At 34.1% G+C, this 17448-nt stretch overlaps 1 protein-coding gene across 2 annotated transcripts in view; it reads right to left on the bottom strand.

Annotated features, from left to right (window-relative positions):
* LOC100369936 (atrial natriuretic peptide receptor 1-like) overlaps nucleotides 1-17448 on the bottom strand; it is a 91537-nt gene that overhangs the window by 50850 nt on the left and 23239 nt on the right. For both annotated transcript variants that reach the window (XM_085503505.1, XM_085503506.1), the window contains exon 5: nucleotides 7022-7232. In XM_085503505.1, the coding sequence (XP_085359631.1) occupies nucleotides 7022-7232 (211 nt within the window). The remainder of the gene's footprint in view (nucleotides 1-7021; nucleotides 7233-17448) is intronic.

The following is a 17448-nucleotide window of genomic DNA, read 5'->3' as shown; positions in this document are numbered from 1 at the left end:
TTTATTAAAAAATTGGGTAGCATTTGATTAAATGAAACAAGTTTATTTTTAAACCCTTGAACAATACCGTTAAGTGCAATATAGTGATGAGAAAAGAACAGATAAAATGTTAAAACATTGTGTTGATAAAACAAAACTAAGCGAAGTGAAGCAATGACAACAATGCTATGAATACAAAGCATTCTGTCTCTCTGTACTTATACCCCATATATCATTGCATGTCCCTACTAAAAACACAAATATGTCTTTGTTGGTATCTATGTTTGGTCAGCAAGAATGGATCTTGTGTCAGAATTCTGTGTTATTGTGTCTTATTACTTTGAGGTACACATACATCTACTATAATCCCACATAATGGACCCACTTACACCCACTTATAGTGAGTGTTCTGAGGGTTCATTTCGTTCGAGTATAGTTCAGGCAATTTAACACACCACTAGTTGAGGGTCCTGATTGCAATATAGGCATGAGATATCTCATCACATCTAGACACATACATTTTCTTCTGTTTTATAATTTTTGTACTTATTATAAATGAGTTTTACTACGCTAAAAACCAAAACAAAAATGTCAATTTTCTTAAAAGATGTAGTAAAGAAATTCTATTCTATTATGCACAGCATTCAATCAAACAATATGGTGGCCAGTCAGGGGATTCGGAACTGCATTCTTTAAAACAAAATGACCACCAGTTGGCCATTTTGAACTCAAGCTGATCAAAGAAAGCCAAATGCTGAAGGTATTTGAGGCATAAAGTTAGCACATGTGATTCTATTAGAGTAAATAAAGCATTTAAAAATATAACTGCAAACAATGATCAAGAGGGTTCTATGGTTTAACATTTATAAATATTTAATGAAATAATGACCACATAAGATGACTTGGTATTTTGGTCATATATGTCGGACAAAATTGTTTATAAAATTGCTTATATCAAATTGATTTCAACCCCAAACTAATCAGGTTTGCGCACTATCCCAGGGCATCTATGTACCACGTTTCACCAAAATCTGTTGAACGGTACTTGAGAAACAAATGAAATTGCTTAAAATGTGCTAATCAATATGCAAATTACGTTATTAATATGCATCGTTTCAACCAAAAACTAATCAGGTCTGTGAATAGTCATAGAGCATCTGTGCACCAAGTTTCATTGAAATGTAAAGATTAGTACTTGAAAAGCCAAAAATTTACTAATTATGCAAATTAGGTAATTGATATGCAAGGATATTAAGCCAACACTTACCTGGTAGGTCTGTGCATTGACCTATGACATCTATGTACCAAGTTTCATTGTAATGTGATGATTAGTACTTCAGATATCAGTGGAAAAGTCAACAATTGACAAATCATTATGCAAATTAGATAATTAAAACGCATGGATTTTTACCGAAAACTAATCAAGTCTGCGCATTGTCCCAGAGCATCCAATGAGTAGTTCTTCAATATCCATGGAACAGCTAAAAATCAGCTATTTATAGTGCAAATTAGGTAATTAATATGCACAGATTTTAACCAAAACCTGTGCATTAACCCATAGTATCCATGCATCAAGTTCATCAAAAACCAACATATGATTCTTTAGATATCAGTGAAACAGACAGACAAACACTCACACACACACACTCACAAACATATACAGACAGACAGACATGCAGACACCCATTGTGTGCTTCGCAGACAGGAGTAAAAAATAAAATGATGTGGATCAAGCTATTATTGTGTTCAATGTACATGATTGAAAGTCATTTTGAGGACATGCATGCATGGCCATTTTAAATATGACTTCTTGCCAACTTTTAGATGACAAATTGTAATCAACATTTAATCATGATTGTTTGAGCACTTTGTAAACATTTCAAGTCTATCTATGTACCAACACTCAGTAAAAATGTACATTTTATTACTAGTATTTTAATAAAAGACCAGGTTTTTAAAGTTATCCGCAAAACTTAGTTGAAAGCCATTTCTGTTTCAGCATTCAAAAGGTATAGTAATCAAAGAGTATTGTAAATTCAAATTTTATTTGGGTGTCTGATAAACAAAACGAACTACTAGTAGGAAGTATGACATGTTTGATGTTCTAAGTTCACTTAGATACTAGTTTAATGTGAGTAGAATAGTCATCCTATAAATTCAAATTTTATGACATGAAACACACATAGTGTGTAATCAGAAATTGTTTTTATATTTCTAACAACTGTTTTTGTGAACATTTTGTGTACTTACTAGTGTATATACTTCATCTACATATTAATACCATATACTTTACCAACAAATCTCAAATGAACCATAACAATAAGGGATTGCAAAGAATATTCAATATATGCAGTCATTATATTTACTAAATTACAGTCAAAGCTCTATTAATAGTCATTAATAAAAGACATTAATTTCAAAGGAAACATTTTCTAAAACATTAACAGTCATTTTTTGGTTACTTTTGAACATTTGATAAAAAAAAAGTGTTTTCTTTACTAGAGAGCCATCCTGGTTGCCATTTCTTTGTTCATTCCTTTCACCACTTTGTTCTTTAGAAATTGAGATTTAAACAATGGTTCTTTTTTGAATGATGCCCATTGAGTCAAACACGTCTAAACAGATTGTACGTAACGACAGCTGCGTGTACGTGTGTTGTAGGATGTAAACAGATCATAGTGCTTGTTATAAACCCCCCCTCCCATCCTCTCTATTATTATACATATTTGTTGACATAATGATCAGACATTTACTTTCCAAAGACAAAGACTTTCGTCTACCTGACTTTAAAATGCACAGAATAGGAAGTTTATCTTTGTGATTGGCAAGGGTCTAGCGGAAGTGAGTACTGAATTAATTTTATTTAATATTTTTTTATTTCTGTCTTAGTAGGCTATTCTACCATAGTGCAAGCCATTAAGATTGAGGGAGATGAACCATTGAGGCTGAGGGGATGAACCAATGAGACTGAGGGGGGTGAACCAATGAGACTGAGAGAATGAACCAATGAGACTGAGGGGGTGAACCATTGAGACTGAGGGGATGAACCATTGAGACTGAGGGGATGAACCATTGAGACTGAGGGGATGAACCATTGAGACTGAGGGGATGAACCATTGAGACTGAGGGGATGAACCATTGAGACTGAGGAGATGAACCATTGAGTCTGAGGGGATGAACCATTGAGACTGAGGGATGAACCATTGAAACTGAGGGGATGAACCATTGAGACTGAGGGGATGAACCATTGAGACTGAGGGGATGAACCATTGAGATTGAGGGGATGAACCAATGAGACTGAGGGGGTGAACCATTGAGACTGAGAGAATGAACCAATGAGACTGAGGGGTGAACCATTGAGACTGAGGGGATGAACCATTGAGACTGAGGGGATGAACCATTGAGACTGAGGGGATGAACCATTGAGACTGAGGGGATGAACCATTGAGACTGAGGGATGAACCATTGAAACTGAGGGGATGAACCATTGAGACTGAGGGGATGAACCATTGAGACTGAGGGATGAACCATTGAAACTGAGGGGATGAACCATTGAGTCTGAGGGGATGAACCATTGAGACTGAGGGGATGAACCATTGAGACTGAGGGGATGAACCATTGAGACTGAGGGGGTGACTAAGCCCAACAGGTTAACACAAAATGAAATTACTTGAATGACATGATGAATGGCTGCTTGTAGATTTCCGATATGGATATGAGCAATAATGGATGTAGTGCCGAATGGATCGGTCTAACTTCTGTCCACCAGTTAAGTGAATCTTCTAAAGGGCTGACCAGACTACCAGTGTGCGTTAAAATATCCCCATCAGGTGGCACCCAAGGACTGCAATTTATATTGTGTTTGTAATCACTTAATTTGAGAAAAGCCACCAGCCCTAACTTGTGGTAAAAAATGATTGTTTTCAGGTGCATTATGACACAGTTACAAGTGATTCTTGTACTAACAATTAATTAATGCCATGTAATATGTAAAGTTTGTTTACAAACCTTGAATCAGGGAAGACTGCAGTGCTAATGGTCTATTGATGGGCTATGTTTCCTTAAATCAGGGAAGGCTGCAGTGCTAATGGTCTATTGATGGGCTATGTTTCCTTAAATCCTTTTGCCTAATGTACTTTTTCTGCAAAAATATGTTTCAAATTTCTGGCAGACTTACAAATTGCTTTCCGTTGTCAGTGTTACCATAGTAACATTAATTTGTGCCAAAACTATGTCTGTAAATGACTATTATCAGTAGTGTGGCAAAATATAATCTCTAAAGTATGTCATCAGAAAAAATACCAACTAGTGAATGAGCACACACACTGAATTGATCCACATCATGGTACCTTCCAGGGCCACCAATTCAAAATATTGTCAATGACATACCATTACCTATAACCCCAGGGAATGGAATTACTAAACCTACTGTACTTTTTTCAAAATAATATTATATATTACAGATGGAATACTGGCATTTGTACCCAATTGCAGGGTAACATAGGTAAATCTCACATGCATCACAGATGATAAATATAAATCCAACACTCCAAAACAATCAGATACATATAACCAGTTAACAGAATCCAGCTGAACACTCTCACCTTGAACAAGTGCTCCCTGCATTGCAGCATTTCATGCAAGTGACAATAGTCAATACACACTTCGCAAGACATAAAATACCATGCATGTCTAATCCTATTTTAAACCAAGTATCACATAATACGGGATTCTGCCACAAATACGCCTTGAGTCGTTAAACGGCAGTTTGGGATTTAAAAAAAATAAAATGGGACCAAGAAATCGTCCAGGACCATTTTTCAGCAGTTTTTTAAGGTGTTATTTCTTTTCTGATTCCTAGAAGTTTCACCGTAGTCATTGACGCCTATTCAAGAGTACGATGTTTATTGCGACTAGCGTGAATGGGTAAACTTTGTTTCGACAATGAGCTGTTATCACTGTAAATAATGTTAAATTATTCTTCAAATGCTCAGTTTATCTTTTGAACACAACAAATTTTTTTTATTTGAAAACAAATCATACCGCTTTCCCATCAAAATCCAAGCCAAAAGATCATACAACATCGGCAAATCCATCTGTCTGTAAATTATAAATGGCAGCAAAGATGAATGAGAAACACTTGATTTCTGTTGTAATAAATGTTTACCTAATTATACCTAAACTCACATCACTAAGAATTAAAGAAATATACACCCGAGTAACCTCTGTTCTTATTAGGGTGCCTGTCACTGAGATTTCATCCAGATGGCCTTACTGCTCAATTTAAAAATACCTGGATGCTTCCGAATTGTGTAAAATTATGTGACAAGTAATTTTTCGCTTGACTAAACTCAGACAATGAGTGAATGAACAATAAAAGAGAAAACAACAATTTAATGTCTTCTTACACAACTAACAGCCCACCTTTGAATAACTATCTGGCACGTATTCAACAATTGTTTTTCTTTTTCCATGACAACTTTACTGTTCTTTGGAGAATTCAACAAAAGCATTGAAAGGTGTACAGTAAGACACTGGACAGAGGTAGGGACAATAATTCAGCTACTGATCAATCACTGATAGACACTCAGGTAATCACCATATTTATGCAATTAGTTGTGTTCACCTTTATCTGATGATTTGCTTTTATTTTATTATTTATTGCATACAGAATGTAGTTGTGGTTTCAATTGTCAAAGCCCTGTCTTTAAAATGTAAAGCATATGCAATTAGCACTAAAAACAACGAAAAAATCAAGAGAGACAGCAGTGACACAAATGTCCAGATGTCACTTGACACAAAAATATTTAAAAAAAGAAATGCAAGCTTTAAGTGGCATTCATATCTCAAATTGTTTTTTTAAAGTGTTTTATTCAGGTGTAAAACTATCATTGTTGTTTGATCATCAAATCTGTTTAAATTGTGACCTGTATGAGCCTGTATTGCATGACTGGAATTTGAAACAGACTGACTGAATGTTGTCAATCAAGTGTTAGTCAACCTGGCGTATCGTCTTTGAAGATTGTGCCTAATTGGCTGAGAATAATATACAGTTAAATCTCAGTCTTAATACATTACTCAATTTAATTTTTGCTGTTGTATTTTGTATTTTATAGATGGACCAATTTTCAATCCAAGATGGTGAACTGTACTACACAGCATATTGTATTTCTGTGGAATTGCGTATTTAGCCTGTCAGCAACTGACATATAAAACAGTCCAAATCAATGTGCATTTAGACCTGCCACTAATTCAAACATCTACCAAAATTATGTTATTTCTTTGTATTTGCTTTGTTATGTAAATGCAATCAGTGTTCTCCACAATAATTAGCATAAATTTTGAATATTAATTTGCATATCATTTACATACAGCATTCTAGCATTTATATCCCAAATTGCAGTACACACTAAGTTTCTCACTATTCTGTTTTTCATTTAATTGAAACATGTTACAATTTTTGAAATACAGGTTGGTCAATATCAATATTTACGCAATGCAAGGTTCGAAGCCGGTGATTTATACGTTCCCAAAATACTCTGTGTTCATGAAATGCAATTCTTTTGATTTACAAAGAGAAAAACATACTTGAGTTATAATGTAGAAAATATACAAGATCATTAATGAACCATTGAGCCAAAATGGACATTTTTTTCAAAATAAAACCCATAACATTTTTTATTTGTGGCATCAGTACTTACCCGTGTCAACAGACGATACGATACATTTATGCAAGTACGGTTACACGGTATGGTTTAACACGAGGTTGTAGTTGAATTCAAGAAAAAATGCTATCAATCGACAAAATAAAAAATATGCTATTTTCTTGAAAGATTCTCCATAAAAAATCGATAATGTTGAAAAGATAACTAAAATATGTATTCAAAATATAAATACTCTGGTAAACTAATTGAAGTGGTTATTAATCTGTGGATGTTTATTTTGTGAAATTCAGATGAACCAGGAATTAAAAAATAAAATCCATAGGTGAGAAGAGTAAACAAATTTTTGAGAACTGAAAAGATATAATTGTGTATTTTACCTGTTTGAGGAATTACTTGAATGACATGATGAAGGGCTGCTTGTAGATTTCCGATACGGATATGAGCAATAATGGATGTAGTGCCGGATGGGATCAGTCTAACTTCTGTCCACCAGTCAAGTGAATCTTCTAAAGGGCTGACCAGACTACCAGTGTGTGTGAAAATATCCCCATCAGGTGGCACCCAAGGGCCGCAAATACTACCATGGAGCTGGGAAAAAACATATATCATGAAAATGTTTGTGCTGAGCCACTTAGAAGTAAATTCTCCCAACACATGTTCTGCAAATGAGATGATATTTGTATAATGTAGCAATGTTATAATTAACTAATAATAAGATGCTGAACCAATTGAACCCCTATATTGTTATATGTAGACTATCCATTGGTACAATATAATATTATTATAATTAACTATTTGATAGAGAATTTTCCTACACTACACTTTTTAAATTACTTCAGGCTAAAATAGTATCGTAATTAATACATGTGAATATATTGCTAATAAAATGTGTTATTTTATCAGAACAATTACAGTTGCTCTCAAAAATATTCCATTCTACATTTAGTTTCTAATTTTCCTAAAATGTTATGCAAATGAGATTAAAATATAATTTATTTATTGTAGATGTGCATCTAATAGAGAAAATACGGTTCTATTGAAGATGTGTATCTAATAGAACAAATATGGTTCTATTGTAGATGTGCATCCAATAGAGCAAATACGGTTCTATTGTAGATGTGCATCTAATAGAACAAATATGGTTCTATTGTAGATGTGCGTCTAATAGAACAAATACGGTTCTATTGTAGATGTGCATCTAATAGAACAAATACGGTTCTATTGTAGATGTGCATCTAATAGAACAAATATGGTTCTATTGTAGATGTGCATCTAATAGAGCAAATATGTTTATATTGTAGATGTGCATCTAATAGAGCAGATACGGTTCTATTGTAGATGTGCATCTAATAGAGCAAATATGGTTATATTGTAGATGTGCATCTAATAGAGCAGATACGGTTCTATTGTAGATGTACATCTAATAGGGCAAATACAGTTCTATTGTAGATGTGCGTCTAATAGAACAAATACGGTTCTATTGTAGATGTTTCATCTAATAGAGCAAATATGGTTATATTGTAGATGTGCATCTAATAGAGCAGATACGGTTCTATTGTAGATGTACATCTAATAGGGCAAATACAGTTCTATTGTAGATGTGCGTCTAATAGAACAAATACGCTTCTATTGCAGATGTGCATCTAATAGAACAAATACGGTTCTATTGTAGATGTGCATCTAATAGAACAAATATGGTTCTATTGTAGATGTGCATCTAATAGAACAAATATGGTTCTATTGTAGATGTGCATCTAATAGAGCAGATACGGTTCTATTGTAGATGTGCGTCTAATAGAACAAATACGGTTCTATTGTAGATGTGCGTCTAATAGAACAAATATGGTTCTATTGTAGATGTGCATCTAATAGAGCACATACGGTTCTATTGTAGATGTGCATCTAATAGAACAAATATGGTTCTGTTGTAGATGTGCGTCTAATAGAACAAATAAGGTTCTATTGTAGATGTGCGTCTAATAGAACAAATACGGTTCTATTGTAGATGTGCATTTAATAGAACAAATATGGTTCTATTGTAGATGTGCATCTAATAGAGCAAATATGGTTATATTGTAGATGTGCATCTAATAGAGCAGATACGGTTCTATTGTAGATGTACATCTTATAGGGCAAATACAGTTCTATTGTAGATGTGCGTCTAATAGAACAAATACGGTTCTATTGTAGATGTGCATCTAATAGAACAAATACGGTTCTATTGTAGATGTGCATCTAATAGAACAAATACGGTTCTATTGTAGATGTGCATCTAATAGAGCAGATACGGTTCTATTATAGATGTGCGTCTAATAGAACAAATACGGTTCTATTGTAGATGTGCATCTAATAGAACAAATATGGTTCTATAATAGATGTGCATCTAATAGAGCAGATACGGTTCTATTGTAGATGTACATCTAATAGGGCAAATACGGTTCTATTGTAGATGTGCATCTAATAGAGCAAATATGGTTCTATTGTAGAGGTGCACTAATAGAGCAGATACGGTTCTATTGTAGATGTGCATCAAATAGAACAAATATGGTTCTATTGTAGATGTGCGTCTAATAGAACAAATATGGTTCTATTGTAGATGTGCATCCAATAGGGCAAATACGGTTCTATTGTAGATGTGCATCTAATAGGGCAAATATGGTTATGGAATATTGGATTAGAGCATTGACACAGTAATGCTTATCAGCACAGAAAATATTTCAAAAGACTCAGATAAAATCATTTGTTTTATCTACTAACAATGACATGTTGTATATGTGTTACAATTATGTCACACAGGTTGATGTATTTTTACTCTGCTCTATAATCTGCAAGCAGATCTAAATATCAAACTAAAAGCACTGTAATTTTCAAAGGTATAATTCTGACTGACTTTTGTGTATCAATCTCTACATTATTCAAACTATTTTTACCTGTGTCAGCTGTCAGATGACATACATAAACACTAGTAATTGTCTGACACAGACAACAGAATAGTCACTGACTTTGCTCTCATCAGGGAGGATTCATATGTGATGGAGTATTTTTATTCATTTTTGGTCAAAACTGATTTTGATTCTTTTATTTATAACTATTGGTACCTTACAGGTACATGTACCTTTTATTTATGGTTTTTATACCACGATCCACTAATAATTTTAAATAAAGCATAAAGAATAATTACCATAAAAGATATGATAAGCGGTTATAGGTAATGACATTACATTGTTATGCATATGTTCATCTTAAAAGTCATATTTACCATTGTGCAGGTACCTTTGAAGTTAATCATCTCTTATTTTATTCTTATTATTTAGAGGGGGTTTATTTCTAGCCATTCATTACAAGCATTACACACAAAAAGATTTATGTTAATATTTTCAAGTTGGACATATATATAAAGTCTGATCTAAATTCTGATTCCAAGGCAATGTAAATTTATATGAAAATGGCAAATTCTGATTCCAAGGCAATGTAAATTTATATGAAAATGGCAAATTCTGGTCCCAAGGCAATGTAAATTTATATGAAAATGGCAAATTCTGATTCCAAGGCAATGTAAATTTATATGAAAATGGCAAATTCTGATTCCAAGGCAATGTAAATTTATATGAAAATGGCAAATTCTGGTCCCAAGGCAATGTAAATTTATATGAAAATGGCAAATTCTGATTCCAAGGCAATGTAAATTTATATGAAAATGGCAAATTCTGATTCCAAGGCAATGTAAATTTATATGAAAATGGCAAATTCTGGTCCCAAGGCAATGTAAATTTATATGAAAATGGCAAATTCTGATTCCAAGGCAATGTAAATTTATATGAAAATGGCAAATTCTGATTCCAAGGCAATGTAAATTTATATGAAAATGGCAAATTCTGGTCCCAAGGCAATGTAAATTTATATGAAAATGGCAAATTCTGGTCCCAAGGCAATGTAAATTTATATGAAAATGGCAAATTCTGGTCCCAAGGCAATGTAAATTTATATGAAAATGGCAAATTCTGGTCCCAAGGCAATGTAAATTTATATGAAAATGGCAAATTCTGGTCCCAAGGCAATGTAAATTTATATGAAAATGGCAAATTCTGGTCCCAAGGCAATGTAAATTTATATGAAAATGGCAAATTCTGGTCCCAAGGCAATGTAAATTTATATGAAAATGGCAAATTCTGGTCCCAAGGCAATGTAAATTTATATGAAAATGGCAAATTCTGGTCCCAAGGCAATGTAAATTTATATGAAAATGGCAAATTCTGATCACAAGGCAATGTAGAATTGCATGAAAATAGCAAATTCGGATCACAAGGCAGTGTAGAATTGCATGAAAATGGCAAATTCTGATCACAAGGCAATGTAGAATTGCATGAAAATAGCAAATTCGGTTCACAAGGCAGTGTAGAATTGCATGAAAATAGCAAATTCTGATCACAAGGCAGTGTAGAATTGCATGAAAATAGCAAATTCTGATCACAAGGCAGTGTAGAATTGCATGAAAATAGCAAATTCTGATCCCAAGGCAATGTAGAATTGCATGAAAATAGCAAATTCGGATCACAAGGCAATGTAGAATTGCATGAAAATAGCAAATTCAGATCATAAGGCAATGTAGAATTGCATGAAAATAGCAAATTCTGATCATAAGGCAATGTAGAATTGCATGAAAATAGCAAATTCGTTTCACAAGGCAAAGTAGAATTGCATGAAAATAGCAAATTCTGATCACAAGGCAATGTAGAATAGCATGAAAATAGCAAATTCAGATCATAAGGCAATGTAGAATTGCATGAAAATAGCAAATTCGGATCACAAGGCAGTGTAGAATTGCATGAAAATAGCAAATTCGGTTCACAAGGCAAAGTAGAATTGCATGAAAATAGCAAATTCTGATCATAAGGCAATGTAGAATTGCATGAAAATAGCAAATTCTGATCACAAGGCAATGTAGAATTGCATGAAAATAGCAAATTCTGATCACAAGGCAATGTAGAATTGCATGAAAATAGCAAATTCTGATCCCAAGGCAGTGTAGAATTGCATGAAAATAGCAAATTCTGATCACAAGGCAGTGTAGAATTGCATGAAAATAGCAAATTCTGATCCCAAGGCAATGTAGAATTGCATGAAAATAGCAAATTCTGATCACAAGGCAATGTAGAATTGCATGAAAATAGCAAATTCTGATCCCAAGGCAGTGTAGAATTGCATGAAAATAGCAAATTCTGATCACAAAGCAATGTAGAATAGCATGAAAATAGCAAATTCAGATCATAAGGCAATGTAGAATTGCATGAAAATAGCAAATTCGGATCACAAGGCAGTGTAGAATTGCATGAAAATAGCAAATTCGGTTCACAAGGCAAAGTAGAATTGCATGAAAATAGCAAATTCTGATCATAAGGCAATGTAGAATTGCATGAAAATAGCAAATTCGGTTCACAAGGCAAAGTAGAATTGCATGAAATTAGCAAATTCTGATCACAAGGCAATGTAGAATTGCATGAAAATAGCAAATTCTGATCACAAGGCAGTGTAGAATTGCATGAAAATAGCAAATTCTGATCACAAGGCAATGTAGAATAGCATGAAAATAGCAAATTCAGATCATAAGGCAATGTAGAATTGCATGAAAATAGCAAATTCGGATCACAAGGCAGTGTAGAATTGCATGAAAATAGCAAATTCGGTTCACAAGGCAAAGTAGAATTGCATGAAAATAGCAAATTCTGATCATAAGGCAATGTAGAATTGCATGAAAATAGCAAATTCGGTTCACAAGGCAAAGTAGAATTGCATGAAATTAGCAAATTCTGATCACAAGGCAATGTAGAATTGCATGAAAATAGCAAATTCTGATCACAAGGCAATGTAGAATTGCATGAAAATAGCAAATTCTGATCCCAAGGCAGTGTAGAATTGCATGAAAATAGCAAATTCTGATCACAAGGCAATGTAGAATTGCATGAAAATAAGCAAATTCTGATCATAAGGCAATGTAGAATTGCATGAAAATAGCAAATTCGGATCATAAGGCAATGTAGAATTGCATGAAAATAGCAAATTCTGATCATAAGGCAATGTAGAATTGCATGAAAATAGCAAATTCAGATCATAAGGCAATGTAGAATTGCATGAAAATAGCAAATTCTGATCACAAGGCAATGTAGAATTGCATGAAAATAGCAAATTCGGATCATAAGGCAATGTAGAATTGCATGAAAATAGCAAATTCGGATCACAAGGCAGTGTAAAATTGCATGAAAATAGCAAATTCTGATCCCAAGGCAATGTAGAATTGCATGAAAATAGCAAATTCTGATCATAAGGCAATGTAGAATTGCATGAAAATAGCAAATTCAGATCATAAGGCAATGTAGAATTGCATGAAAATAGCAAATTCTGATCACAAGGCAATGTAGAATTGCATGAAAATAGCAAATTCGGATCATAAGGCAGTGTAGAATTGCATGAAAATAGCAAATTCGGATCACAAGGCAGTGTAGAATTGCATGAAAATAGCAAATTCTGATCCCAAGGCAATGTAGAATTGCATGAAAATAGCAAATTCTGATCACAAGGCAAAGTAGAATTGCATGAAAATAGCAAATTCGGTTCACAAGGCAATGTAGAATTGCATGAAAATAGCAAATTCTGATCACAAGGCAATGTAGAATTGCATGAAAATAGCAAATTCTGATCACAAGGCAATGTAGAATTGCATAAAAATAGCAAATTCTGATCCCAAGGCAGTGTAGAATTGCATGAAAATAGCAAATTCTGATCCCAAGGCAGTGTAGAATTGCATGAAAATAGCAAATTCTGATCACAAGGCAATGTAGAATTGCATGAAAATAGCAAATTCTGATCATAAGGCAATGTAGAATTGCATGAAAATAGCAAATTCTGATCACAAGGCAATGTAGAATTGCATGAAAATAGCAAATTCTGATCACAAGGCAGTGTAGAATTGCATGAAAATAGCAAATTCTGATCACAAGGCAATGTAGAATTGCATGAAAATAGCAAATTCTGATCATAAGGCAATGTAGAATTGCATGAAAATAGCAAATTCTGATCACAAGGCAATGTAGAATTGCATGAAAATAGCAAATTCGGATCATAAGGCAATGTAGAATTGCATGAAAATAGCAAATTCTGATCACAAGGCAATGTAGAATTGCATGAAAATAGCAAATTCTGATCACAAGGCAATGTAGAATTGCATGAAAATAGCAAATTCTGATCCCAAGGCAATGTAGAATTGCATGAAAATAGCAAATTCTGATCCCAAGGCAATGTAGAATTGCATGAAAATAGCAAATTCTGATCACAAGGCAAAGTAGAATTGCATGAAAATAGCAAATTCTGATCACAAGGCAATGTAGAATTGCATAAAAATAGCAAATTCTGATCCCAAGGCAGTGTAGAATTGCATGAAAATAGCAAATTCTGATCCCAAGGCAGTGTAGAATTGCATGAAAATAGCAAATTCTGATCACAAGGCAATGTAGAATTGCATGAAAATAGCAAATTCTGATCATAAGGCAATGTAGAATTGCATGAAAATAGCAAATTCTGATCACAAGGCAATGTAGAATTGCATGAAAATAGCAAATTCGGATCATAAGGCAATGTAGAATTGCATGAAAATAGCAAATTCTGATCACAAGGCAATGTAGAATTGCATGAAAATAGCAAATTCTGATCATAAGGCAATGTAGAATTGCATGAAAATAGCAAATTCTGATCCCAAGGCAATGTAGAATTGCATGAAAATAGCAAATTCTGATCACAAGGCAAAGTAGAATTGCATGAAAATAGCAAATTCGGTTCACAAGGCAATGTAGAATTGCATGAAAATAGCAAATTCAGATCATAAGGCAATGTAGAATTGCATGAAAATAGCAAATTCTGATCACAAGGCAGTGTAGAATTGCATGAAAATAGCAAATTCTGATCATAAGGCAATGTAGAATTGCATGAAAATAGCAAATTCTGATCACAAGGCAATGTAGAATTGCATGAAAATAGCAAATTCGGATCATAAGGCAATGTAGAATTGCATGAAAATAGCAAATTCTGATCCCAAGGCAATGTAGAATTGCATGAAAATAGCAAATTCAGTTCACAAGGCAAAGTAGAATTGCATGAAAATAGCAAATTCTGATCCCAAGGCAATGTAGAATTGCATGAAAATAGCAAATTCTGATCACAAGGCAAAGTAGAATTGCATGAAAATAGCAAATTCTGATCATAAGGCAATGTAGAATTGCATGAAAATAGCAAATTCGGATCACAAGGCAGTGTAGAATTGCATGAAAGTAGCAAATTCTGATCCCAAGGCAGTGTAGAATTGCATGAAAATAGCAAATTCTGATCACAAGGCAATGTAGAATTGCATGAAAATAGCAAATTCTGATCATAAGGCAATGTAGAATTGCATGAAAATAGCAAATTCTGATCACAAGGCAATGTAGAATTGCATGAAAATAGCAAATTCTGATCACAAGGCAATGTAGAATTGCATGAAAATAGCAAATTCTGATCACAAGGCAGTGTAGAATTGCATGAAAATAGCAAATTCTGATCCCAAGGCAGTGTAGAATTGCATGAAAATAGCAAATTCATATCATAAGGCAATGTAGAATTGCATGAAAATAGCAAATTCTGATCACAAGGCAGTGTAGAATTGCATGAAAATAGCAAATTCTGATCACAAGGCAATGTAGAATTGCATGAAAATAGCAAATTCTGATCATAAGGCAATGTAGAATTGCATGAAAATAGCAAATTCTGATCATAAGGCAATGTAGAATTGCATGAAAATAGCAAATTCTGATCACAAGGCAATGTAGAATTGCATGAAAATAGCAAATTCTGATCACAAGGCAGTGTAGAATTGCATGAAAATAGCAAATTCTGATCCCAAGGCAGTGTAGAATTGCATGAAAATAGCAAATTCATATCATAAGGCAATGTAGAATTGCATGAAAATAGCAAATTCTGATCACAAGGCAGTGTAGAATTGCATGAAAATAGCAAATTCTGATCACAAGGCAATGTAGAATTGCATGAAAATAGCAAATTCTGATCCCAAGGCAGTGTAGAATTGCATGAAAATAGCAAATTCTGATCACAAGGCAATGTAGAATTGCATGAAAATAGCAAATTCGGATCACAAGGCAGTGTAGAATTGCATGAAAATAGCAAATTCTGATCACAAGGCAGTGTAGAATTGCATGAAAATAGCAAATTCTGATCACAAGGCAGTGTAGAATTGCATGAAAATAGCAAATTCTGATCACAAGGCAATGTAGAATTGCATGAAAATAGCAAATTCGGATCACAAGGCAAGGTAGAATTGCATGAAAATAGCAAATTCTGATCACAAGGCAGACAGTGTAGAATTGCATGAAAATAGCAAATTCGGATCACAAGGCAATGTAGAATTGCATGAAAATAGCAAATTCTGATCACAAGGCAATGTAGAATTGCATGAAAATAGCAAATTCTGATCACAAGGCAATGTAGAATTGCATGAAAATAGCAAATTCGGATCCCAAGGCAGTGTAGAATTGCATGAAAATAGCAAATTCTGATCCCAAGGCAGTGTAGAATTGCATGAAAATAGCAAATTCGGATCCCAAGGCAGTGTAGAATTGCATGAAAATAGCAAATTCGGATCCCAAGGCAGTGTAGAATTGCATGAAAATAGCAAATTCGGATCCCAAGGCAGTGTAGAATTGCATGAAAATAGCAAATTCGGATCCCAAGGCAGTGTAGAATTGCATGAAAATAGCAAATTCGGATCCCAAGGCAGTGTAGAATTGCATGAAAATAGCAAATTCGGATCCCAAGGCAGTGTAGAATTGCATGAAAATAGCAAATTCGGATCCCAAGGCAGTGTAGAATTGCATGAAAATAGCAAATTCGGATCCCAAGGCAGTGTAGAATTGCATGAAAATAGCAAATTCGGATCACAAGGCAAGGTAGAATTGCATGAAAATAGCAAATTCTGATCACAAGGCAGTGTAGAATTGCATGAAAATAGCAAATTCGCTTCACAAGGCAATGTAGAATTGCATGAAAATAGCAAATTCTGATCACAAGGCAATGTAGAATTGCATGAAAATAGCAAATTCTGATCACAAGGCAATGTAGAATTGCATGAAAATAGCAAATTCGGATCCCAAGGCAGTGTAGAATTGCATGAAAATAGCAAATTCTGATCCCAAGGCAGTGTAGAATTGCATGAAAATAGCAAATTCTGATCCCAAGGCAGTGTAGAATTGCATGAAAATAGCAAATTCGGATCCCAAGGCAGTGTAGAATTGCATGAAAATAGCAAATTTGGATCCCAAGGCAGTGTAGAATTGCATGAATATAGCAAATTCTGATCCCAAGGCAATGTAGAATTGCATGAAAATAGCAAATTCGGATCCCAAGGCAGTGTAGAATTGCATGAAAATAGCAAATTCGGATCCCAAGGCAGTGTAGAATTGCATGAAAATAGCAAATTCTGATCCCAAGGCAGTGTAGAATTGCATGAAAATAGCAAATTCGGATCCCAAGGCAGTGTAGAATTGCATGAAAATAGCAAATTCTGATCCCAAGGCAGTGTAGAATTGCATGAAAATAGCAAATTCGGATCCCAAGGCAGTGTAGAATTGCATGAAAATAGCAAATTCTGATCCCAAGGCAATGTAGAATTGCATGAAAATAGCAAATTCTGATCATAAGGCAGTGTAGAATTGCATGAAAATAGCAAATTCGGATCCCAAGGCAGTGTAGAATTGCATGAAAATAG

The sequence above is a fragment of the Saccoglossus kowalevskii genome, chromosome 9, assembly GCF_978046115.1.
Source record: "Saccoglossus kowalevskii chromosome 9, keSacKowa6.1, whole genome shotgun sequence".
In the NCBI taxonomy this organism is placed as follows: Eukaryota; Metazoa; Hemichordata; class Enteropneusta; family Harrimaniidae; genus Saccoglossus; species Saccoglossus kowalevskii.
The sequence above is the reverse complement of the archived record's forward strand: the minus strand, read 5'-3'. Positions and strand labels throughout refer to the sequence as shown.